Below are 25853 nucleotides of genomic sequence, written 5' to 3' on the forward strand. Positions count from 1 at the left end.
TTATCTGTGTTTTCCTGTAACTCTGAGCATCTTTTAACAATTATTTTGAATTATTTGTTAGGTTGTTGCTGTTATCTCCAGTTATTTGGGGCCAGTTATTGGAGGTTTACTGTATTCCTTGGGTAGAGTTATGTTTTTCTGATTCTTCCTGATCCCTGTAGCCTTGCGTAGGTGTCTTTGCATTTGAAGAAGCAGTCACCTCTTCCAGACTTCATGGACTAACTTTAGTAAGGGAAGCTTTTCACTTGTAAGTGAGGCATGATGGAGTATTCTCTGGCACGTGATCTAGTGGTACAGGGCACCTAGTACAGGGGCATGTGACTGCACCAATTTCAGGGACGTTATGATATCTCTGACTTGGTCTGCTGGTGTCCACAGCATTGACAACTGCATGGTCCTTGGTACTTACTGCAGAGTAGCTGCAAGGGCTGTTTAAGTCCTCAGTGTCATCTCCAGGTCCAGTGGCTAGGGACTAGGGCAGATAACACTGGTGGCCAGAGCTGCTGGTGTGCATACATTTAGCTGTGGGGGCCAGCTGCTTGGGGCCTGTGTAGTGGCAGAGGCCGGTTGTAAACATACATGGAGTGGTGGGAGCCAACGCAGGTAGCCTGGGCTGGGGCCAACTGTGGGTGCACTGGTAGTTGAAGGGGGGCACTGGTTGTTGATGTGTACTCCACTACATGGCAGCGGAGGCTGGTGATGGGGGTCGGGCTGGGTGTGTGCAGTTACACAGCTGGAGGGTCTAGCTGCAGGTGAGTCCAGTGGTGCAGGCCAGTGACAGAAGACAGGGCCTCATCTGGGCCCTCAAGCAGCAGTGGAGTCCCTGGCTATAGGCATGCTCTCCCATGACAGCACAGTCTTCCTGAGTGGATGCAGAAAGTGGACGCTGGTGACAGGTGTCAGGTCGGCTGTATGCAAGTGCACAGCTGGAGAGGCTAGCCCCATGGCATTGGAGGTCAAGCCGTGCGAGTTTAGGCTGGAGTCTTGCATTCTGGCAACCCCAGAGGCCTGGGCTGGCTGCTGGTGTGGTTCTCAGGCTTCAGAGGGGCTGGTTGGGATGGCAGCAAGTTGGGACACAGGTGGCTGGCATCAACAAATGCCAGTACATGTTGGGTGAAAACTCGTGAAATCTGCAGGGGTTCCGTGGCGGCTGTGCTGACCATTGGTTTGGTTCCTTCTTCAGTGGTGAAAGCAGGGTTTACCTGGAGAGTGAACCTGTGAACCTCTCTTGCTGTTTGCATGGCCACTATTGGTAGCCCCTGCTTTTCTTCCTTTTCTGAGATTTCTCTATACGGCTCTTTGTGTAGCGAAGGCTGGGGAAGCTGGTTGTTTACCCCACTCTTCTTTCCCAGCAAGAGAAACTCTTTTTAGCTGGGGAGTTCCCTTTTAGTGTTAAGCAGTGTTGGCTTGGGGGATGGGATGATGCAGGCAAAATGAAGCTGTTGTCTTTTCTGTGTGTGGTTACTGTCAGATTTTTTGTTTAACTGTGTTGCTGAAGTTTTTAAAATAGACTCCAGAGATCTCCCAGAGCTGTTTTGTTCATAGATAGCTAATTTATTTTTGTGAGAGGACAGAGGCTGGGGTCTCCTATGCTGCCATTTTGGTGATGTCACTCTCTTGGCTGGGGCCCCTCCTGAGATTTCAGGGTGCATCCCTGGGGTTTTATAGCCTTGAGCAGCCTTTCAGATGATTCTGATGCTTACTGTTATAGCCCGTTCACCCAACCACACTTGCTATGTGGTGGGCACGGCACATTCAGTGATAAAATCTAAGTCCAGAAAAATCTTGATGTGATGCAGTGATGTGCTGAATCTAACAAAATTAGACTTGAAGAGGGTAAAAAAAGTACAAACGAAAGGTCGTAAAAATTTGGAGTTTCCAATTAATGGGATTCATTTAGTGATGAATGTGGGAAAGCAGTATATGAATAAAATAGATAAAAATGCTGTGAAAGAAACAAAAAATAAGTTAACATATAGTATAACACGAGAGGCCTATTTTAGATAGGATAGCTGGAGAGGGCTATGCAGTGAGTATATTTAAGGTGAAAGTCTAAACATTGTATAGAGAACATATACCAAGATCTTGAGATAGGATGGGAGGAGCTAGCTTAGAACTGAGATAAGATCAGGGTGAAGCTAAGATAGGGGGAGGGAGAGAAGAGTGGAGAGGTAGATATGCAGATCTTTACTGATTGTAGTGTAAGGTATTTTAAGTGCAGTGAGAAACTAGCACTGGACTGTAAAAAAGGTATTACATTTGAGTAGAGCATGGTTAGGGGATGTAGATATGGCTGTCAGTTAAGAGGCTGCTGTACTAGCCTGGGAGAGATCACTGGTGGCTTGGACCAGTGTGGTAGCAGTTGAAAGGGAGAGCAGTAGACTGATTCCATACGTATTTTGGGGGTAAAATGAAAAGAGCTTATTGAAAGGTTGGCCGGCCCTGTGACTAGGGTGAGGAAGGAGGAAGAGTCATTTATGCCATCAAGATTTTGGAGGTGACCAACAAGACGGAGATTAAAGCTTACTGAAGACTTGAGGACTATAGAAGGCTTTTGGGGGACGGTATCTCTTGGGCTTAAGTTTGAAACTCAAGGTGAGAAGTCAGGTAGTCATTTGGCTATATGGGTCTTTTATTCAGAGAAGAAGCTTGAGTTGGAGATAATAATATGGGGGGCATCAGTACGAAAAATGAAATTTAAACCATGGAGTGGATGAGAAGAGCTAACTTTGAGGGCCTCCATCATTTAGATATTGGGGAGAGAAGGAGATTGATAAGCAGTTGGCTTATCAATAGTGATTGAAGAAAACGTTTCTGGGGGAAGGAGTGCCAAATGCTCCTTGAAGTGATGAATAAGGTGAGAACAGTTTGCTCATCAGGTCTGGCAGCATGGAAGCTTTTGGGTATTTTCCAAGGGGAGTTTTGGTGAAGTGGTAGGCAGATGAGCCAATGGAAATTCATAAGGAAGGGAAATAATAATTGTAGACTGTTGATAATCCTTGTATGTCCATGAAGGGGGTGTGGCTCTGGAAAGGAATATGGAGCTAAGGGAACCACCTGAGTTTGATTTATTTATTTTTTTTAAAGATAGGATAACATGTTAAGTTGAACCATAAGACACTGGTGACATTTGACTACTTTTTGACTTACCAGAATGGCAATTTCATATAGATCGACCTAATCGAACATGTTATGTTATATTACTGAGAACGAGTTGTCTTTAAAAGTGGAGTTTGATGAAGCATTGTTGAGAGAGTTTAACCACAAGAATATAGCCTTTGAGCAGTTGAGAGAGATGGGTTGGAGCTCACCAGCTGTGTTTGCCTTTGAAGTAAGGGAAGGGAAAGGCATGCATTTTTTTTTTTTCAATTGTAACAGGAAGGAAGAAGGTGTGCAGATTCAGCATGCTTCAGCGATCACGGTGATGCTAGTCTCAGCGACTAGTGTCTTACCTGTAGCAAATAATTACATAATAAGTTTTCAGATTTAGCTGTAGATGCACATTGATTTTGTTCATAGGGCAGATCCCATTTTGCCTTGTAGCAAGCAGGCTCTGAATTTTCTCTGTTAAAGATCTTTGATATCAGTGATTTTTCACTGTTTTCCTCTTTCACCAAAAGCAGAGTATATCAAATGTCATGACCTCCTTCTCCACTCCTCACCAGTACAACACCGAGGCCTCCTTGTAGAACTGATTAGCAAATCAAAGAAATTAAAGTGGTTTTCTCATGTGATTTTCTTGCCTACAGAAAATTGTCTTTTTAAATATTGCTATCAGTATTCTTTGACTTGTCAGCTTAATTGAAACATTATCTATGATTTCTGTTACTTTAATGTAGACTACGAGTGCATCTTTTTAAGGTCATATCACTGTCATGTGTATAGAATTTGCGTATTTCAAAAAATTTCAGCTGTTTGGAGGGAGACTTTATTCCACTGTATAATATAGTTTCAAAAATAATTTTCATTAGACCATTATGCTGACATATCTCTAGGCCACAATTTTCTCAATGGACTTCATTCAGTATAGAATTCTAGGTACTGATCATTAATTGTATCTTTAAAGCAACAATGAGATTGAAATCATTTTTAGTGCCTGCAGGATCCTTTTTCATGAAACATCCATCTCTTATAATGTTTATTTTGAATAATATTCTCCTCATGGGTTATGGGATATAGTTAAGACTATTCCATAAAGAGCCTTCTTCTTTCTCAGTGTGTGTTTATTGAGCTATAGGCAGCTTTTCCCTGTGCATGGCTCCAAAATTATCTTTTCCTGAAAGTAAAGGAAGATCTGGAGAAATTCGGCACCCATGTATTAATTTATACACTATGTGACATCATTAAAAGCTCGAGGATGGTGGTACTTATATTTTTTAGCTTTTCCAGCACATCTTTTTATTTTCATTGGAATTAATGTCTTCTTTCCCCTTAACTTAAAAAAGTATTTATTTTAACTATAATTGACAAATAATATTTTGTTAGTTTCAGATGTACAACATAGTGATTCAACATTTATATACCTTACGAATTGATCACCACAGTAAGTCTAAAAAACATTTGTTACCATACATAATTATTATAGTATTATTGGGTGGTATTTTAGAATAAGCTAAGGTTTTATTTTTTGGAGGTGTGTAGCTTTACTATAGGCAAGATGAGTCAACATGTTCTAATTCTGCTTGGAATCAGAGGAACTTGATTTACTGTTGTTGCCTGCTGTGGTAGAAATTGCAAGCATCACTGAAGCCGACATGTATCTTCAGTATTGGAAATATTCAACAGGAATTCATCAGAAATGATTTCAAAAACCTGCAGTCTACAGTGTTGTGATAAATGACTGAAGAAAAGTTTTCCCCTTATTTCAGGCAGCCTTTGATAGCATGTCTGTTTAGGAAAATATATACAGATTAATCAACTGTGTACCTGGCTCTCAAATATTTTTAGCTTCTTTGGATGAACTTTGAGTTATGTCAGGGGTCCCCTTGGCCTTTCCACTCAGAACCACTCAACCAACATCGATGTGTGCTTATAAAAAAAAAAAAGGTTTGTAGTATAATACTGCTCAGCAGCTTTGCTGACCTGGAATTGGCATGGTTTGACTAGCTTCTTTTTGCACCTTAAACCTAGTGTTGTACTGATCCATCCTTTGCTTTGCCATTTCTAGTTGTGAACTGGATCCATACTCTCTCTTCTACTCTTCGCGAGGGGAAACGAGGCTTATCTTCCAGGAAGAGTTCTGTGCTAAAACCTTGCACTTCCTACTTCTGTATACGCTGATGCACAGGCTTCAGAGTTCTACCTTGTGGGGACTTGCCACCCCACCTAGAGGTGACAGTTACCTTAAAAGACTGCAGTTTTGACGTGTAGGGGGCTATTTCTGTTTCTAATAAGTAGAGAGGCCTGTGAAAGCATCTTTGAGATCTGAGGAGGTATATGGCCATCTTGTGCTCCTTGTCTCTGGGATGTCAGAGCTTTGGGTATTCATCCTGTGTCATCTCTCCCACTACCTCCCAAGATAATTTGCTGCTGATTTGCTTTAATTTTGGCTGTGTTTTTACTTATTCCAAAATATCTTCCCTAGTCCCTTCAGACTTCTGTCAGTGTGCTGAAATGGCTTTCTCTTGGTAGATAGCAGACTGTTGCTTCCTCCTCTTCCCTCGTTGAACTGGCCAATAACCCGGGAATAGAATCCTTGTTTCTCTCAGCCTCCCCATTACAAAATCAACAACTGTTCGTAACAGACTAAAGAAGAATATAAATGCCCGTTTACCATCTTGATTATGGGCTTCCATATGTATTATTTTTCAGAAGGCGATCATGTCATACATACTATTTTTATCCATGCATATTATGTTAAGACTACTTTTTCTCAAATGCATTTCCTTGAAATACTTTTCCATATATTTTTATTTTTAAAAAATATATATTTTTAAATTTTCAGTGACTGAAAACTGTTTAGTAATGTTTAATATACCATTTGAGCAGTCTTTTACTTTGGGACGTTTAGCTATTTGTAGTTACAATGTCACCTTGTGTGTTCAGACAGGGACTCATATCTTATGCATATCTATCTTCCCAGCATGTAGCATTATACCTAGCACAGTGGGTGTTCACTAAAGAATTATAGTTGAGTTCCAGAAATATGAGGGCCATTTGATAAATTTATAACTATCTACTTTGTATTTGGAACCCTGGGTGTAGGAATGGACAAGATGGAGGTGGTCCTTGCCCTTATAAGCTGAGGTGTTATTCTATATAGCAAGGTTTATATTACAGAGACAGCAGCCCTCTTAATATGAAGATCAATTAAAAAACCTAAAAGTCACACCATATAGTAGAAGCAGTCAAAATAACTTAGCAGTGTGGTTATTTGGAAGAAGTTCATGCCAGTCTTTTTCAAGTATTTGGCTAATTAACAATTGACTAATTGATTTCTCTACAGATGGCAGTTCTTATGATTGTCCACTAATGTTACAGATTGAGATGAAATGATTGTTTTCAGGTTCAAACTTTTTGACCCTTACGAATAACTGGAATCAGGTATACTTAAATTTAAGATTTCACATCGGAATGTAATATATTGTTGTATTTAGTGATGTTAGAGACCCAAAGATCTTTTAGGGCTGAGTTTGGGGGTAATAGGAAATATATCCCCAAATATTTTTGGTCTTTCTGTTGCATATTTTAAAATATGATTAAACAAAGATTGCAGCCATGAAGAAGATTTTCTGCTGTAAATTGGTCTTTCAACCCTGCCAGCTGTTCATGTTTTCTGTGATCCCACTTATAAAAGTGGAAAGTGAAGGGTGAGTGGCTGTACTCTTGGGCAGGCACATAATTAAAAAAGTGTGTGCCTCAGCAGAGCTATATAAGAGTTTCATATAGCTGCCTTTTTCTTTTTTATTGTAGGGCCAGCTCTCAATGTTGCAAGAAAAAATAGACCATTTGGAGCATTTGCTGGCTGAGAATAATGAGATCATCTCAAATATTAGAGATTCTGTCATCAATTTGAGTGAGTCTGTGGAGGATGGGCTGAAAAGTTCACAAGGCAATTTTAGCCAGGGTGCTGGCTCACCTCTTCTGTCATCAAAACAATTGTCCCTCACAGACAATCCTGCAGACTGTCTGTTTGCATCACAAAGTGGAAGTCAGAATTCAGATGTGCAGGTAATGTATACGTTTGTTAATAATCACTGGGCTTTGTTTTTGTTTTTATAGATTTGATTTGGTATCTATTCTTATAAAGTGATTTGAATAGTCACAAGATCATTAATGTTCTTGTTTAGTGATAAAATTCCATAATTCTGTGTTTCTCCTAATTTTTCCTATTTTACATTTTGTGAATGTGGCCTTTTTGTATGCTTTTTAGGTCTTAATTTCTGTAATAGTAGAAGACCTTTCAAGGTTTAAATTTAGCTGAAGAGATTTTCCTACCTTCCTTTGGAGAGTACAAGAAAAACCCTCCTCTTACTATATCACTGTTATACATTAGAGGTTTCACACAGTGTAGAATTAGATTCTTTTTGCCCATTATCTCTTTGTGAAAGGGAAAGGACATATTCTAGACCTCTGCTTTCCAGTATGGAAGCTACTGTCCACATGTGGCTACTAAGTACCTGGAATGTGGCTAGTTTGCTTTGAAATGTACTCTAATATTCACACAAAGTGTTGCAGTTTAGTATGAAAAAAGAATGTAAAATATCTTGTTTATTTTTATATTGGTTACACATTGATATGGTAATGTTTTGAATATATTGGGCTAAATCACATAGAGCATTAAAAGTAATTTTGCCTATTTTGTTTCACTGCAGAATTTAAAATCACATATTTGGCTTGTATTATATTTCTCTTGGATCACGTTATTCTAGAGGGTAGTAGAGTTGAAGACTAGGGTAAGAAAGGATTTCTGCCTTTCTTAAACTTAGGATGTGTCATTCATATTTTTATGTTCTACAAATTAGCAGAGAGCTATGCTTAACCTCATACCTTAGACCAGAAACTGGAACTTGGTGACAAGACCCTAAGTGGTGCATATCTTAAAGTTGTACAAAGTGAGTTGGCTCTGGTCTTGCTTCAGAGTAGAAGTTTTCACTAATTCCTGGGACAGAACATAATATGATCGCGAGACCATGGCTCACAGGCCAAACAGGAAGCTGGGGACAATGGAGCTGTCCAGGCCTTCGCCTGCAACCTCATCAGCTAGTGTGCAGCCAGGTTCAGATAGGATCAGGATCCTGTGCTTCGAAGGGATATTTATTTCTGCCAGGCTTGGCTTTTAATTAAGTACCTCTTAAAGGGAAACTAAACTTTGGCGCGGGGTGGGGGGGTGTTAAATCTGGGATGGACAGAAAGGAGATGCAGAGCAACTATGAAAGGCAGGCAGAGGAAAGCAGCAGGGACTGGGAGATCCGCAGGACCAAAGAAAGAACTGAAAGGAATAGTAGAGACTGCTAACACATCTTCCTGTCCAGCTGGTTCCCAAAGATTTGCTGACTTACCCTGGGAGCGTTTTATTTATTAAAGTCATGAATTTCAAAGTGAGCGATACGTTATACAAAATACTTTGTATTCACTTTTATGTAATTTGCTTGATATCTTTAAAAAAACTTTTGTAACCCATTTATTAAATAAGATATAATTTTTACATAATTTAAATTTTACCAAAGGGTGGTTGTGTTCTTTGTCACATTTAGTATTATAGAGAGTATGGTGAGTAAAAGTTTGTAGGGTTTTTTTGGGAGGGCAGAATTTTTTTCCTTTGCTTCAAATAAATTATCATGTAGAAGGAATATTGCATTGGAAACTTAGAAAACATTTAAACACTTCAAAGCTAAATCTCAGTTTAATCTAGTTGACCGTGTTGTAGTTTTATTTTTCTAATAAAAACAGTAAACATTACGTGTCGAATGAGAGAATTGCTATAGATGCATTTTCATAATATAGATGCATAAAATAAGGACGACTCAAAGCAAAAAATAATTTTCAGTACTGAAAATGCTAAATATTTGATCATAATCAAATTTTTTGTTTGCTCTTCAGTTCTTATCAATTTCTATTAAATTGTATTGGTAAGTAAAGCAGAGGAAGAGGAATTGAAATTATTTTTTATTAGAAACAGATGTGAGAGGAGATTATTTTTCAAGATAATTATGTAATACAGGTAGCATTTTAAGCCTTTCAGTGGTGATTAAATGTTTTCTTCCTTAGTCTCTTCAGTTAATGTCTACAGAAATAGTTTTATCTTGTAAAATATATACTCAGAGTACAACAATTAGTTTTAAGCAAATATTTTTCAACATGAAGTTTAAATCAATAATGGTTATACATGGTTAAATTTGCTTTTTTTGTTGTTTGTTTCTTTATATTTTTAGATGTTGGATGTTTACAATCTAATTCCTTTTGACAATCCAGATGGTGGAGTTTGGAAACAAGGATTTGACATTACCTATCTATCTAACGAATGGGACACTAAGCCCCTTCAAGTCTTTGTGGTACCTCATTCCCATAATGACCCAGGTAAAATTTGCACTTCAAAAAACTAGAAGTTATTAAGCCCCTGTAGGCACAGAATATTTTAATGAGAATCTGGTAGAACCTGCTTCTCAAATTTTTGAGGCATAGTCTCTGACTTTCAACACTATCATATTCCTTTTATATGTCATTATATTTTTGAGTTCTCATTTTATCAATTTATTTGCCTTTTAAGGATAGTACTTGTGCAGTATGAAATAGTAACAAACACAGAAAGGTCTTAGCTTTGGGGGGATAAAAAGTTGCATACATTTAAGGTACTGATCATTTGTTTTAGTTACTTAGTTAAAATACTATGTGGGAGAATTATTTTGTGTCCATAAACTCTACATTAAAAAAGGCAGAGTGATCATGGGAAAGTTTGCATCTTTAAAATGGAGAAACAGCATTAAGTGGTTAAGAGCCTTGGTGTCAGACAGACACGAGTGAATCCCAACCCCATCATGTCTAAGATATTAGACAACTTTAGGCAAGTTACTTAATCTGAGAGGAAGTGTTTTCCCAGGTTGGATCAGGATAAACTACTTCATTGGGTGAGACGTAAACACATGGTGAATGGCCTCAAAGTAACTGCTGTCATTATCATTATCATGATTGTTATCTCAAATTATGACTTTTATTTTTTATTGGGGCCAGACATTTTTACCCAAGGTAAGTAGAAATTGCTAAAATTGTAATGAGGAATATGATTCAATGTGTATACGTTTTAGTGTGAATACACAGGCACAGAATAAATGCCCAGTGAATTTAGTCGCAGGATCTTTTTTGGAGGGGTAGGGTGGAGGGTAGGTAGGAATGTACTTACAAAGCCTCTTTTGAAGGAATTACTAATACTTATATTTGTTATTTTTCCCAATTTCTCAATTTTATTATTACTGTCACATACTGCTATTCACTTAGTACTTTGGACGTTTTTTTCTTTACTCCCAACATTTATATCCTACTTATATTCTTTTCCATTAGTTTATTTTATTATCATGTATTCCTTTCTCTAAGACAAGTTAGTGCCTGGACACATGATTTGGTGAAGTTGTGTGTTTGTGTGTGTGCTGCATGCCTCTTTGGGGTGTGAGAGGTAGTGAAGGAGATAGAGCTTGGATGTTCAAATGTTTGCATTTCCAGAATACTTCAGTGTTTAGTAAGCACAGAGGTATAAAATACATGAAATCAATATTGTTTTGGAAATTTGTGATGAGCAGTTACCATATGTCAGCTTTTGACTTGGTTTCTCTGTCTTTGGTCTTAATGCCTTTATCTTTTTCTGCAAATACCCATCAGTTTTATTAATTTTTTCTCTTATATGTTTTGCATCATCCTCCCCCTTAATCTTAGCTTCTCCCTTCAAATCCTAAGTCAGGGATGGCTGGGCGTTGTGGAAAGACTACGGAACTTTGGAGCCAGGCAGAATGAGGCAGGCATCCTGGTTCTACTGCATACTGGTCCTGTGTCCTCAGGCATGTTTATTTGTGTATCTGTAAAATGGAGATCATATAGGTGGAGTAGCATCTTAAGCAGGAGGTAGTTATCAAGTAAGTATAAAAGATGATGAAAATCACATCTAATCAAAATAGCACCAGATTAAATACATCTGCATTTAAGGGATGCATATGAAAAACGTATCTTTGTTTATATCTAGACTCACACTCAGTGAGGTAAGGTGCTTAAACTTCATATGTGGTATCCGAGACTACCTGTAGAAGATAGATATTTTTTTCTATAAACCCTATTCACTCTGAAATATTCCCCTGTTGAGTGAAATAGTGGCAGAGGCGCTTATAGTATTTAAATTATTCTTTCTTCCTTTTTTGCCAATCGTGTAGTTCAGATCTTGTCACTTAATGGGGTATGTGATGTGATTCCATTGTATACTATTTCTTGTAGGTTTTATAAATACACTTTGCAGTGTGTCTTGCAAGTCCTCCTGTGGAACTGCCTTTCCTCCCTTTTTGATTTTTTGAAGACCTTTATTATCCTTTCCCCTTTTCTGCCATCCTCAATTTCCATCAATGTCATTTCTTGTTATTCTATAGCATGGACGCTTAACTGTAATAATAAAATTTGTAGTTCACTAGGCACTGTGCCAAATGTTTTATAAATATCTACTGTTCCCAGTAATCCCTGAAGGTTAGCGCTGCTATCCATGATGAGGGTGTTAGCCACTTGCCAAGCTTACATAAGTAGTGACATCAGAATACTTTCCTGTAAATTTACCTGGCTCTCTCACCTAAATAAACAGGAATGGCAGAGAACATGTGTCTCTTGCTACACTCGATTCTCACTGCCTAGCTCTACACTTGGCGTAATCACTAAATATATGTAAGGCCTTCTCTAGTGTGCCTCCATGCCCCGCCACAGTTTTCCAGTGCTGTACATACACTCAAACTTTTGCCTAGGCACAGATATAAGTATTTATATTGCTTTATCTTGGTCTCCTCATTAGAATGTAAGCTCAATGAGGACTCATTTGACATTAACCACTGGGATGCTAATGCCTAGAACAGTAACCAGCATGTAGCACAGACTCATTCAGTTAAATAAAATAATGAATAAAGGAATTTGACTCTGCAGACTCAAATGAAATATTTGACCTTGGCCCACATTTTTCTTTAACTCCTCTCTTTTTCATTGTCTACTATTTCTATTTCTTTAATACTAAAAATATCTTATTTAGAATGTACTTTAAATTACTTTATAATTTAAATAACAAAAACGGATGATATCAAGCTCTTCAAGGGCAGGGATTGCCGCTGCTTTTTAGGTTCTGTTTGTTTGGTTCTCAGTGTAAGTATGTTGTTCTGTGAGCAGACACCCCTAATAACTGTTCCTGACTGCAATAAATGAATCTGTCTGTTGGTATCCTAGCAACCACAGTTGAATCTTTTTGTCTTAGTGAAAGATGTTAATGACCCTTACCCTCAGGGCCTTCTCCACTTAAGAAAAAATAATGGTCAGAAACAGACCTATTAAAACTAGAGAGATTTTTGCTATCAAGCAAATTTCTAGAGAAAGGAACCCACTGACTTTTTCTAATAATTTTCACCGCTCCTTAACAAAAGTAGAATTTTGATAAACTAAATTATTCTATGAAAAATTGAATCATTCAAATCATGAAAAACCACTTTTTCAGTGGAGGAAGAGATAAGTAAATGCACATACATTACACATGTGACTCCATAATGGGAAGTCTTTGTATAATACTCTGAAATGAATGTGCAATTAGGCAATTTACTTTCTAAATGAGATTTATAGAGGTTTGTTTGCATTTTCTGCAGCAACAATTTAAAACAAACTTTAGCTCAGTTGTTTGTTTCATCAGTGGAGTTTTGTCTTTGGGGCTAGAAACATTTGAAATAGATTTTTTTAAGGATTTCTATATTTAGTCCTCTAACTTAAAGAATTATGTTGCTGTGTTTTTATATATGTAAATATTTTTCTTTTTGGTTCAAGTTGGTAATATCTCTCAAGAAAGATAAATTTCAACCTATGTTTGTATTTTAATAAAATTTCTAATTATGTCTCCTTCCAGTCCATAAGGACATGTAACAATTGTCATACAATATTTTCTATGGTTTACATGAGTTAAAACAAAATTGGAAAGGAATTGTTAGGTAAATGCTGATAACTTTGTACTGTTGTGCTTTTGAAAAGTTTTGAATCATAGACCATGAAATTAAATGTTAGTTGATTGATACATGTTCATGTTGTATTTAATAAGCTGATTAAAACACAATTACAGCACCTTTGTATCTACAATCTTAATTCTTTACTTCCCAATAGTTTAACTGCTGAAATATTTAGGTAATTTTTCTTCAAAGAAATCACAGTGTGTAGAGAGAAGATAAGGTATACTAAATGGAAAGTTGGACAGCATATTGTTAGTTAAGCAATTTGTAAAATGAACATCAGAAAAAAAATCCCCCATGTGGTATGACTACAAAATGGAAGGAAGATCTAGACCCAGGAGCCACACTGCAAAATAATTTTTCTTTGTGCATTTGCAGAATTTTATTGACTCAAATGAATGATTAGGATTTTTCAGCTTTTTTAAATTAAGAAAACAGATTTTTGCATTAAGTATATATTCTAATTTGAAATGAGTTTATGTATCCTTATTCTTAAAGTTTGTGGGGAAAAAACCCCAAAACATGAGGAAATCACAGTGTAATGTTATTTTAAGGCTTTTCTGTTCAAATATTGTTAAGCACAGTCAGAAGAACACTGTTGGGCAGGGCCCATGTATGAGAGGCAGTGGGGACAGAACTTTGGCTGTCAAAGGTACCTGCTGAATGAAATGAGATGATTGGGAGAGGGAGAGGTTTGAATTTGGCCACAGTTTGGGGAGTACTTTGTCCTGTTTAGTTATTGCGAAATAAAGTGAGTTCTTTGGTTTTGGCTACTGTGATAGATATTTGAGTTTCTGGAGCTAAGATAGTATGAGAAAGAACTGAGAGGTGGCATTCATTGCCTGTTTTGCATCAGGGAAATGTCCAGTGTGTGTTAATTTATGTCATCCATTTTGCAACCCTGAAAAGTGGTAATTAAACCTCACCGACCAGATAAGGGCAGTGAGGCTAAGGCTGGTGTAGTAATTTGTTCAAAGTCAGTCAGTTATACATTGGCAGAGGATGGTGAATTGCAGCTCAGACTTGCCTGATGCTAAGATCCATGTGCTTTCCATTGACCATACTGCCTCTTAATATACTTTATTTCTTTTAAATGATTCTGTTTCTTCTTGCTTTATGAGCATTGGCTCATTTAGCACATTTATCTGAACTTGGGGTTGTTAGTAGGGTTGCCAGATTTACTAGAAAAAAAGAAAGCAGGCTGCTTAGTTAAACTTGAATTTCACATAAACAATGAAATTTTTTTAGTGTATATGTTTACCAAATATCATAGGGGACCTACTTATAGTCAACATTTATTACTTATCTGAACTTCAGATTTAACTGACATCCTGCATTTTATCTGGCAATCTTAATTGTTAAGAAAATGATGGCATTTAAGATAAATATTTACATGGCTTTTTAGAATCGTCTTGTTAAGAAATCTTTAGACTTGGTGTAATGAAGTTCTTTTTTTAGAGGGGAAAAAAATCTTTTTGGGTTTTAACTGGGCTACATTCCTTAGGAGCACATGTGTCAAGTAGCACCTAAGAGATGTCGGTGCTCCTTAAAAATCTCCCTGTTACCCTATTTTGGTTACTTTTGTCTATCTTTCAAGCCTGGGTGCTTCAGAGCTCACTAGGGCCCTGGTTATACAAATGTTGCTAGTACTTAAGGGAATTTACTATGTACTTTATATATTTATTATTCTAAGTACTTTATATATTTATTAAATCCATTACTGCTCTCAGCAACTTTATGACAAAAGTACTTTTTTTACCCTCATTTCATAGATGAGAAAACTGAGGCAGAAGAGGGGATAAGTAATGTGTCTGTGGAAGGGCTGGGTTTGAACCCCTAGCCTTTTGGCTCTGGAATCTGGACTTGTAACCTTTATTTAATGTTGCCCCTTTTTGAGGCAGAGCTTTTAGGAGGAAAGCCTTTTAAATGTTTCTAAGCCAAATGTCATCTATGTTACACTGTTAATCATATAAAACATTTTATTAACTATCTTGCAAAAGTAGACAGCTCACCGCAGTGGTTCCTATCCCTTTTTTCTTCTAGTCTATGCCTATTGAAATGGATGTTTCTGTCTTTAAATACTACATTAGTTCATGAGATGGTGAGTGGTTTCCCTCATTGCTACATATTTTACAATTAGGAAGTGATTTAGAAACAGGATTTTCCAGCTTTTAAAATGCTGCCGATAATTTGCCCAGCATTTGTAGCCTCCTCATATCCTAAGAGTGACTCCTCAAGGGAAGTTAGTTTCTCTTTTACTTCTAATGATGTCTCTCATGTTATAGACACTTTTCATGACTTCAAACAACCAAGCTGTTTGGAGAAGACTTATTAGGCCTGAAGTATCCTCATTTGGTGTGAGTAGACACTCCAGATGGAATCCTTAACAAGAGAGGAAAGTAACTTTAGCACAGATTTAGAAATTATTTTAGAGGTTGATCTGACCATTGCAGATATCAGGTGTCAAGGTAAGCAGCTCTTTTAAAGGGCATTTAGAAAAGCAAAATAGTAGGGGGTCACAGCTGGACATTTACATATATAGCTGAGAGATGAACAGAACCTTGGCTGTCCTAACAGTAATGCGAAAAGATTCTTGTGGTGTGGGATAGAATTTCCAGGTATAGCATCTTACCTGGGTTCAGAAAGTGCTATATCTCCAACAACTTAATGGAAGTGAAGCTGATATGCTTTGAAAACTGTTAGAGACACTGAATGACCTGGGGGAAAGGTTCGATTATTTTGGAAACCTGAGTTAAAAGCATTTGGAAGAATTAGCAGGTTTATAGATTTGCAAAGACTTATGGCTCTTTGGAAAACCTGGACTTCATCCCTGACACTTCCGCTACTCTCTCTTGGAAACGTTAGTCATTTACTAAGTTCTCTTCGTTTTGCCTCCTTGATCTCCTATTTCTCTCCATCTGTTTCCACTGTAGTCCATTAACTATTTTATAGCAGAATGATTGTAGCCTCATTTCCTACTTCTCTTCTTCTTTGCTTTTTTATTCTGTACTTTGCCCTCACAGAACAGTTATCTTTGAAAGCACAGATCAGAAAACCTTAACTTTCTTCCTTCTAAGTTTTCAGTAAGAAACAAAAATGGTTTAAAAGGTTTTCAGTGATCTGTCTCCTGCTTCTATTTTATTTCTCAACCACATAAGCTGCATATTTCTCAACCACATAAACCCCCACCATATAAGCTGCAGTGCAGCCATATCTAGCTGCCTTCTGCTCCCTGAAATTGCCGTGTGCCTTCATGGCTTAGTCTTTTCCATATGCTCTTACCTCAGTTTGGGACTACCACCCTTTCTCTCTATCTAGATGTTTACTAATCTAAGAATCTCTCTTTCATTGTGCTAAGAATTTACCATTTCTTTATTCCCACAGTGTTTTCATCTTTTTACTGCAGAATCTGTTTTCATTTAGCTTAGCTTTATTGCTTTGCCCTTATTAGATGCTTGGTTTGTGTTTGAATGAATAAACCAGAAAAGAACGTTAATTAAAACTGTTTCACAGTTTATTAGTAGGGGGAAGCAAGCTTAATTTATAATAGAAATGTTGGAATTAAAATTAATCAGCAGCAACTGTGAGTTATGGTAATACCAATTAAAATTGTATCTGCCTTCTTAAGTGTAAGGTTGGATGTTCCAGTTAAATATTGAAGTATTTGACAAGTGATGGAAGTCACCTGTTGATAGAGAATAACTTCGTTACTAAAGGAGCTTTCTTTTCGTATGAGCCCCATTTGTAGTTATTTTTAAATTTGAGAATGTTATGTTAAAACGGAAACAACTTGAAGCTTAAGGTGCATTTTTTAAATGTTTATTATCTGGATATAATTATTTTTGACTCAAAATGTTTTTATGTTTTCTTAACAGTTCGTACCCATTTAACTTCTGAGTAGAATTAATGTACTCATTCAAAAATCATTATATAGCAGTTAAAATCATAACAGCGTAACAGTGATTTGAGGGACATGCCTTTTTTGAGATGTCTCTTTTAAATCATTTTAGGACTGACAGAAGCTTTTAAAATATTAATAGAAACTTGAAGATACTGGTCAAAGATTATTAGGTTAGCATCAGAACAGACAGTGAACATATTAGAGCTAGTAGTGTGTGATATCTTTTACCCTTGGTTTCATTTCTAGTTGAAGTAATAAATTTGCATTTCTATTCTACATGCCTTTTTTTTTTTCAGTCCTTTTGGCCATATATCATTATTCATCTGTCAGGTGCTTATTGAACTCTTGCTGTTGTAGGCTTTGTACCAGGTGCTAGGTTTATGAGAATTGAGTGGTTTGAAGTTTGCGTTGTGGCATGTATCCAGGCCTGCTTCTAAAATTTGTGGGACTTGGGGCAAAAGTACATGGAGGCCCTCAGACCCTATGTAGAAATATTTAAAAGTTATAAATCAAACTCATACATTGGTTAAAAAATAGGTCCTTTCTACCTGCTTTGAGAAATAGTGATCTAGAAGGCCAAGTGTGAGTTTAGAATGCTGGGTCTCCACTTTCCCACTGGAATGTGGTGGTGTGTGGGGAGACTCAGCCTGTAGGGCAGCCCAACCCTTTTCCTCCCAGATCTGGCCTTCCTAAACCAGGAGAGGTGTTCTTGCACACAACCCAGGCAGGACTCTTCCCACACTTCTACAAACGGCAGGCAGCCCCTTGGCCACTACTCGGGCTAGAGAGGTTACCACCTGCAAGGTCTACTGTCCTGACAGCGAAGGTCTTATAGGAGACCCAGGAGGCTCTAGCAGCTGGCTTGAGTCTGTTTGGACACAAATTTCTGTGCCCTGGTACTCAGAAGGGCAGGGCAGGGCAGGGCAGGGCAGGCTCTGGGGCGGGGCAAGTTCTTTGTCCTCTGGATTTATCGTGTGGAAAGAGAGATGGTCAGAGTTAAAATGGAGAGACCCCTCTAGCGTCCAGGGCTCAGGGTGGGCACTGTTGCCTAGGTCCTAAGGGTGATACTGTGTATGCCCATGAACCATATAAAACTAAGCATTCCTTAAGAGGAACGATCATATCTCCACAAAGTCCCTAAACTTCAAAAGTAAAGCAAGAATCCAAAATTTAAAAAATAGTGGCTTTTTGTTTTTTTTCGGTGAACAGTTACTAGGTGCTTAATTGTTTATGCACATTCAAATCAAGCAATGGAGTTTTCAACGTTATTAGTTTTATATTTTAGAATTTAAATTTTTTATGACAAAATAATGATATCAATTTTGGAATTGTGCCTGCTTTATAGAACTTCTAATTATGCACTCTTTGTTTTAAATATCTCCTTACTTATTAAAAATAGCAATTAGCTGTTTTATGGGTGATATTAGAGTGTTGTTAGAGTAAAAAAGAATAAACATAAAGGTATTCTTAGTGCTCTTCTAACCCTGGTTCAATTTCTGAGTGTATTCAAGGGAAAGAAAGAGGCTATGAATTGACCACTTAAGTAAATCAGTTTGCAACTCAATGTCCTAAGATTATTAAATCTAGAGGTAGGAATATAATTTTATGCCACAAAAATTTATCTCCTACAACTTTTTATAAAATGCTGTCTTTCTGATTGGTCTCATGTTAATATACAATTGTAGTTTTACAGTAATTTAGAAAAAGAGCCAATTCAGTGTAAAAGGGAATACTTGATTACTCTATTGTATAAAAGCAATAAAAGCTAATTTACTGTTATATTACTCAATATTGAAGGCTGCAAGAGGCTATCTTTCAGTTCATTCTTCATTAATCGTGCTATATTGTGGTGATAGTAGTCTATTATAGATGAGTTTTATGGGAGGCTTTTAAGTTGACATCCCTGAGCTTGTATTTTGGCTTACTTAAATATCTTTGACATATTTTCTTCATGATTGTTGAAGGGCGAATAAAGTGTTGAAGGCAAAATGGATTAATCAGTCTCTATGATTCCTTTATGAAAACTCTCATGATATACTATTCTTTGAAATGGTCTTAATTCATAACAAAGTATACCTGATGAAAGTAAGTAATTGTGCTTTAAAAAACCTTTTACTTATTAATCTTCATAAAGACTATCTCCTAAATTTGCCCTTTATGCTAGATTACTAGAGTTTTGTTGCTGAATTAATTTTGGAAGCAGCCCACTATTCATAGTTCTTTTCTTTAATTGAATTATTAACCAAATAATTAGGGATTATTTTTGACCTTTGTTGAAATTCAAGTAAAAGGTATGTGTGAAATTAAAAAATAATAATTCTAATATAACCAGTGAAATAATTTACACGTTCTTTACTGCACATATGTAGTAACAGCATGTATAGAAATTGATGTTACATACATTTGATTTGGGCTCAGTCTTGCAATACAGAGGTTGATGTATATTAAATTAAATGTTATGATAGCATTTGGTAAAATAGATTCTCCCCACATTGTGATCTTTATTTTTTGGATGGTAATAACATTAATTTTTTTTTTTTTAGTACTGTATTTGTTTGCTAGGGCTTCCATTAACAAAATACTACAGACTGGATGATTTACACAAAAGAAATTTATTTCCTTATAGTTCTGAAGGATAGAAGTCCAAAATCAAGGTGTTGACAGTGTTGGTTTCTTCAGAGGGCCTCTTGGCTTGTAGGTGGCCTTCTTTTCTCAATGTCTTCATATGGTCTTTCCTCTGTGTGTGTCTGTATTCTATTCACTTCTTCTTAGAAGGACATACTGGATTGGGGTCCACTCACGTCACCTCATTTTTACTTTAATTACCTCTTTAAAGGCTCTATATCCAAATACAGTCACATTCTGAGGTACTAAGGGTTAGAACTTCAACATATGAATTTTTAAGGGACACACCGGTGTCTTCATATGGTCTTTCCTCTGTGTGTGTCTGTATTCTATTCACTTCTTCTTAGAAGGACATACTGGATTGGGGTCCACTCACGTCACCTCATTTTTACTTTAATTACCTCTTTAAAGGCTCTATATCCAAATACAGTCACATTCTGAGGTACTAATGGTTAGAACTTCAACATATGAATTTTTAAGGGACACAACTCAGCCCATAATAAGGGCATAGACTGAATTCTGTGCAGACTGTAATTTGGGGTAACCAATGTGTTTAATATGTGATGAGTTTATTTAAATGTTTTAAATAAATTCTATACTTTTCAAAATTAGATATTAGAAACATCTTTTTTATATATATAGCATAATAGGTATTTATTTCTTAATCACGGTAAGCCTAAGTAGAGGGGAGTAGAGGAGAGAGACTGTCTAGTCTACTCCATGAAGTCATTCAGGGTTCCAGGGTAATAATGCACTCTTTGCCATCTTCAACATATGATTTCCACAGTCACGCTGGACATTTATAGCAATCTAGCTCGCTCACAGGCAATTACCCTGACTTCCATCAAAGAGACAGCAGCTCAGGAGGTGCCAGAGACACACAGGGGAAGACTGAGCTGCATGACCTCACAGTGAAGGCTGGAGGCACAGCCCCCATTATCCCCATGTAGAGCCCTTCTGCACAACCCATAAGTATGCGTCATCCTGCCCACACCAAGCCAGAAATATCTTTTATTTCTTCATTTACCTGCTTTGATTGTTGAGATGGATGAAGGGCAGTTAAAGACTTATGATGATAATTGCAATAATAATAGCAGCTAATATTTATAAGTGCTAATTATCTCAGGCTCAGGTCTGAGCATCTGAGACATCTCACTTTGTTTGTTTGTTTGTTTGTTTACAGATACAGGCTTTTAATTTAAACATGGAAAAATTGAATTATCCAGGTAGCATTATTTGGTGAAAAAACAGCTAAAAAATGCCCTAGATCAAAAAAGTTCTATAAAGAATATTTTACACTGTATTCTTATTTGGCTCCTACTTTCATACCTGTCACTTTGTAGGTGCTCAGTAAATAAGTGTGGAATAAATGAATAGATCTCAGTTAAAACAAAAGGGAGAAATGTAATCACAGTGGTAGTACCTTTTTCAAAAGCTCATATTTGCATTGTTGAAATAGTATTGTCTTCTGTGCCCTAGGCTAGCAGAGTTTGTTGTTCTTGTTGTTGTTGTTGCCAGCAAATATAGTGTACATTGAATATTAACTTAATCATAGACAAAAGAATAGCCAGCTGGAGCCCTTATTATTTTACTTTCCTACATGTTTGAGACTTGGAAACAATAGGGTAGTAGTTCAGCCTGGATTTATAGACACATTCTTCCCTGTAAGATTTCATAGATAAATGGTTATTCTCTAGTAGAATAACCTCTTATCTATGAGGTTAGATTTGCCAGTAGGTGGAATTGGCGGCAATGTCGGTTTTGCCTTGGTCACTCATTTTTGTTGCTTTAATACTCTGCTGGGTGGGGGGCTATGATAGGGACCTATTTTAGACCTATTTTATCTAAAGACATTTGCAATTTCAGTACGAAGAAACAAAAATGTTTCTTCGTAATGAAATTGCAAATGTCTTTAGATAAAATTTCCAGAATATTTGAGTAGTAGGAAAAGTCAGAGAACTACGTTATCAACAACTACAATTCTCTTTTGAGAAAACTTTACATAGTTGTGTACATATTTGTTGTTTGATTAGTGTCAGTTTGTTCTACCAAAAAATGAAATAATGAGCAGCCTTTGGGAACTAATGCCTATTTTTGGCAGAATTCTACTTCTCAGTATTCATAATAGTGTTGCAATTACCTTATTTTCCTACTGATGGCTTTTAAATATAGTTTCTACTTGTGATTTTCTTTTTCTGTAGTTTAACATATTTAATTAGTGGAGAATTTTAGATGTGGCATGAGAGGATAAAAATTTCATCCCATATTATGAGAATAGTAATGCCAACTTGCTAACACACTGTTCAGATTTAAAATAAGAAAATTCCTTAAAACTAGAGATAAATTATAAATAATTAATTAGATATTATAATCGTTAAGTATAAACCTATGCTTTGGCCTTAGGTTTTTTTTCTCATTTCCATCTGAATTTGTGTAATTCTCAAAGTATTTTTATCATTTTATTTTTAGTGACTTTTTGAGTCTTGTGTTTATTCAAATATAATTTCGTTAATTGAAAACATTTGTTAAATTATTATGTACATCTTTATATTACCGGAACATCTAAGGTATCCAAAGGTAATGCAATGGACTGTGACTGAGTTGAAATCAGACATGTGAATCAGAACTTTGTGGTATATTTGTGTCTTGATTTAGGTTGGTTGGAGACTTTCGATGAATACTTTAGAGAGAGGACTCAGTATATTTTTAATAACATGGTCGTCAAGCTGAAAGAAGACTCACGGAGGAAGTTTATATGGTCTGAGATCTCTTACCTTTCAAAGTGGTGGGATACTATAGATATTAAGAAGAAGGATGCTGTTAAAAGGTTTGTTTTAAAACTGTTTCTTTGAAGTTTGGTAATATTAAACATATAGTGAAATATTAATCATATAGTGAAACAAGTGCTGAATTTTTAGAAGGTGCAAATTCTTAGCTTTGTATCTGAAACTTAAACTACTTCACATCTTTTTTTTTTTTTTTTTTTATTCTGGTTCATCTCTGAAAAAGTGACTTGAACCTTTTTCATTGAAATCCTTATGTTCTAGCTTTGTCCTCGAAATGGAATTACTAGGTCAAAGGGGCTTAATATTTTAAGGTTTTTTGAAGTGTATAATCAAAGTGGTCCCCAGAAAGGTTGCTTTAGTGTATTCTAAAATCTTCCATAGAGAAATATACCAATTTTACTGCCTTTTGGCCAGTAATATATATATTTTTTCTAAAACCATGATCAATTTAGTAGTTGATATATATAATTTTAATTTTTATTCTTGATGAATGACAATATTACATATTTTCTCAAACAGGCAAAGCTTTATGAATTACTTGGTCATGTAATTTTTCTTACTGATTTATAATTGTGTTTATACACATACATACACACAACCCCTATTTTTCCTCAGGTGTTTTATTTTCTTCTTAATTCTTAGTGCTTGATATATAGACTTTTGACATTTTTATATAGTCAAATTGATTAATCTGTTTTGATATTGACTTTGCCTGTCGTATTTTAAAAGGACTTCCCTAATCTAGAGATCATTATATAGTCCTTTTTTCCTTAGTTTTGTTTTTTACAACTCACTTTTTAAAATCCTGAAATTTATTTTCTTGATGTGGTATGGTGGGAGCTTCTGTTCACCATATCTTCTTCCCCTCTTCTCCCTGAAGTTTAAGGATTATCTAAGTATGAATTACTTTCTTTTATTTATTGAATATTACATATTAAATAACTAACACTGTGTTAGTCCCTGTTCTAGGTACGTTACAAATGGTAACTGATAATCTTCATAACAGTTCTGTGAAGTAGGTACAGTGACTATCCACATTTTGCAGATAAGGACACTTCTCATTCTGGGTCACCCAGCTGGGATGTGCCGGATTGGTATCCTATCCAGTCCAGCCTGTTCAGCCCTACAGGCTATTCCCTTTCATGCTATGCCGCTTCCCTAAGATTTAAGTAGTCCATCCTTTCTACTCATTTGGAGTACTGTCTTTATTGTATTTAAACATGAACTGATTTCTCGAATTCCTGACCTCTTTCACGGACTTTTCTATTTTACTCTAATTGTTACAGCTTTGTGATATGTTTTATTAGCTGACAGCTTAAATTTGCTCTTGTCTTTCTTTACTGAAAAATTCTTTTAATGAGCGACCACTTAATTTTCCCAAAGAGCTTTAGAATTAATTTGTTAAATTCTTCCTACTCTATTAAATTTTTTTTTTTTTTGATGGAAATGGACAACAATTAAAGATAATTTAGAAAGAATTGATTTTCCATCATTAGCCATTGGAGCTCCCCACTCCCCCTTTTCACACGTAAAATGTGTATAGGACTGGCCAGGAAAGTGCCATAACTGAAGGCTGTAGGCTTTGTGGGTCCTAAGGTGAACCAGGGGTAACTGCTCCACCCAAAGGGGCTAGCCACTCTGCCATTCCAGCCATGTGTGGCCATGGAAACCAAAATTTCAGGATATTTCTCCAATTATTCAAGACAAGCTGGAATTCCAAAATGTTATGTAAAATATCTTGACTTTTTAAATTGAAATGGTAGCAGCTAATTTAGATAACACACACATATACACACACCATAATTCTTAGTATAAATAGATTTACCTACTGGTTTGTAGCCTTTTATATTAAAGAACTGGTCTTTGACTAAATTTTCAGATTAAAAAATTTGGCCGTTTATGTCTTACATTACTCCTTGAGTACAAATAACACTTCAAATTTTCTTGAATTAGAATTTTATAGAGATTTTACTTAGATTGTTCAGATTGTAAGATTTTATCACATCTGATTTTTTTTTCTTCATCGTGGTTAGATTTGCTAAAGCTTTTATGTTTTTCGTACCCCCTCCCACCTTCAAAGAACTATTTATATTTTACTGGATTTTACTCTTGACCTTTCTTCTTTTGTCTTTACTGATTCCTTCTACTTGCTTTTACTGTTGCAAAATGAGCCACTTCATTTGTTTTAATAAGGAATATGTCTGTTTGTGTTTGCCTTTTAGTACTGCTCTAACTACCTTTCATATTTTTGTTATTTTTTCACTATTATATTTTTTCTTAAATGTTCTGTAACTATTTAATGTTTTTCCTTGAATAGGGTATGTTAGGAAAGTAGTTTTCAATTTCCAAGTGCAATTTTTTTCCCAGTTATTAACACTTTAGCTGTTAAAAACTAGTTTTCATATCTTATGGTCAGAGAATATGGACTATACAATTTTTATTCATTCTGTTTGGATTTGCCTGACCTTTGCCGCCCTTTATACTTTAAGGCAGTCCATTCAGTGTGGCAGTTCTGATGGCTGGGCACTGGAGCAGGCTGCATGGGCTCAAATCCTGGTAAACTCCCATCTCCTGTATGATTTTGGGGAAATAAACCTCCCTGTGCCTCATTTCTTCATTTGTCAAGTGAGGATAATATTAGAACCTATTTAATTGGTTTTTATGAGGGTTAAAAGGATACAGATAATGTGCTTACTACTAGCACAATGCTTGGCATATTTTAAGTCCTTAATAAACATTAGCAACCTTTATTATTTTAACTTTATTTGCCACTTTGAGTATTTTTCTTGGACACTGAATATTAGTTTTTAGTTCTGAAATCATCCTGAGAGTCTTCATCTTTTAATAGAACAATTTAACTGTACAATTCATATTTTCTCTCTTAAAAAAGCTTCCTTTTGTAATGTTTCAGTGAAGATAAACTTCTTTTCCACCCCTGCTCAATTTTTATTCTTTTTGTTTGGATTTGCCTGATCTTTGCTGCCCTTTTTACCTTAAGGCAGTCAGTCTATTTAGTGTGGTAGTTCTGATGACTGTGCATTGGAGCAGGCTGCATGGGCTCAAATCCTGGTAAACTCCTATCTACTGTATGATGTTTTTAGGATTTAAAAAATTTTATTCATAACATTCTAAATTTTCACCGAGTATGTAAGTATGGATAACTTATTAAATTTTCCACCTACCAATTCAAACATTTCTCCAGCTTATGTTTTCTGCTTTTACTAATTAATTACTATTTTTATTTTATGTGTTTCAGAATTCAGTTATCTGGTTATTGAGTCTTTAGTTTCTTTTTTGCATTTGTATTTTTATTTTATTTGTTTTATTTACTGTGTTTTGGGAGATTTTTCTCAAGATCCGCGCGTGCGCCCCTCCCCTCCCCCC

The 25853-nt window shown here is 36.2% G+C and overlaps 1 protein-coding gene across 1 annotated transcript in view; it reads left to right on the forward strand.

Annotated features, from left to right (window-relative positions):
* Positions 1 to 25853, forward strand: part of MAN2A1 (mannosidase alpha class 2A member 1) — a 152358-nt gene that overhangs the window by 16483 nt on the left and 110022 nt on the right. Inside the window, exons 2-4 of the mRNA XM_006913274.3 lie at positions 6913 to 7170; positions 9375 to 9519; positions 22339 to 22510. Coding sequence (XP_006913336.1) covers positions 6913 to 7170; positions 9375 to 9519; positions 22339 to 22510 — 575 coding nt within the window. The remainder of the gene's footprint in view (positions 1 to 6912; positions 7171 to 9374; positions 9520 to 22338; positions 22511 to 25853) is intronic.

The sequence above is a fragment of the Pteropus alecto genome, unplaced genomic scaffold (genome assembly GCF_000325575.1).
Source record: "Pteropus alecto unplaced genomic scaffold, ASM32557v1 scaffold20, whole genome shotgun sequence".
NCBI lineage: Eukaryota > Metazoa > Chordata > Mammalia > Chiroptera > Pteropodidae > Pteropus > Pteropus alecto.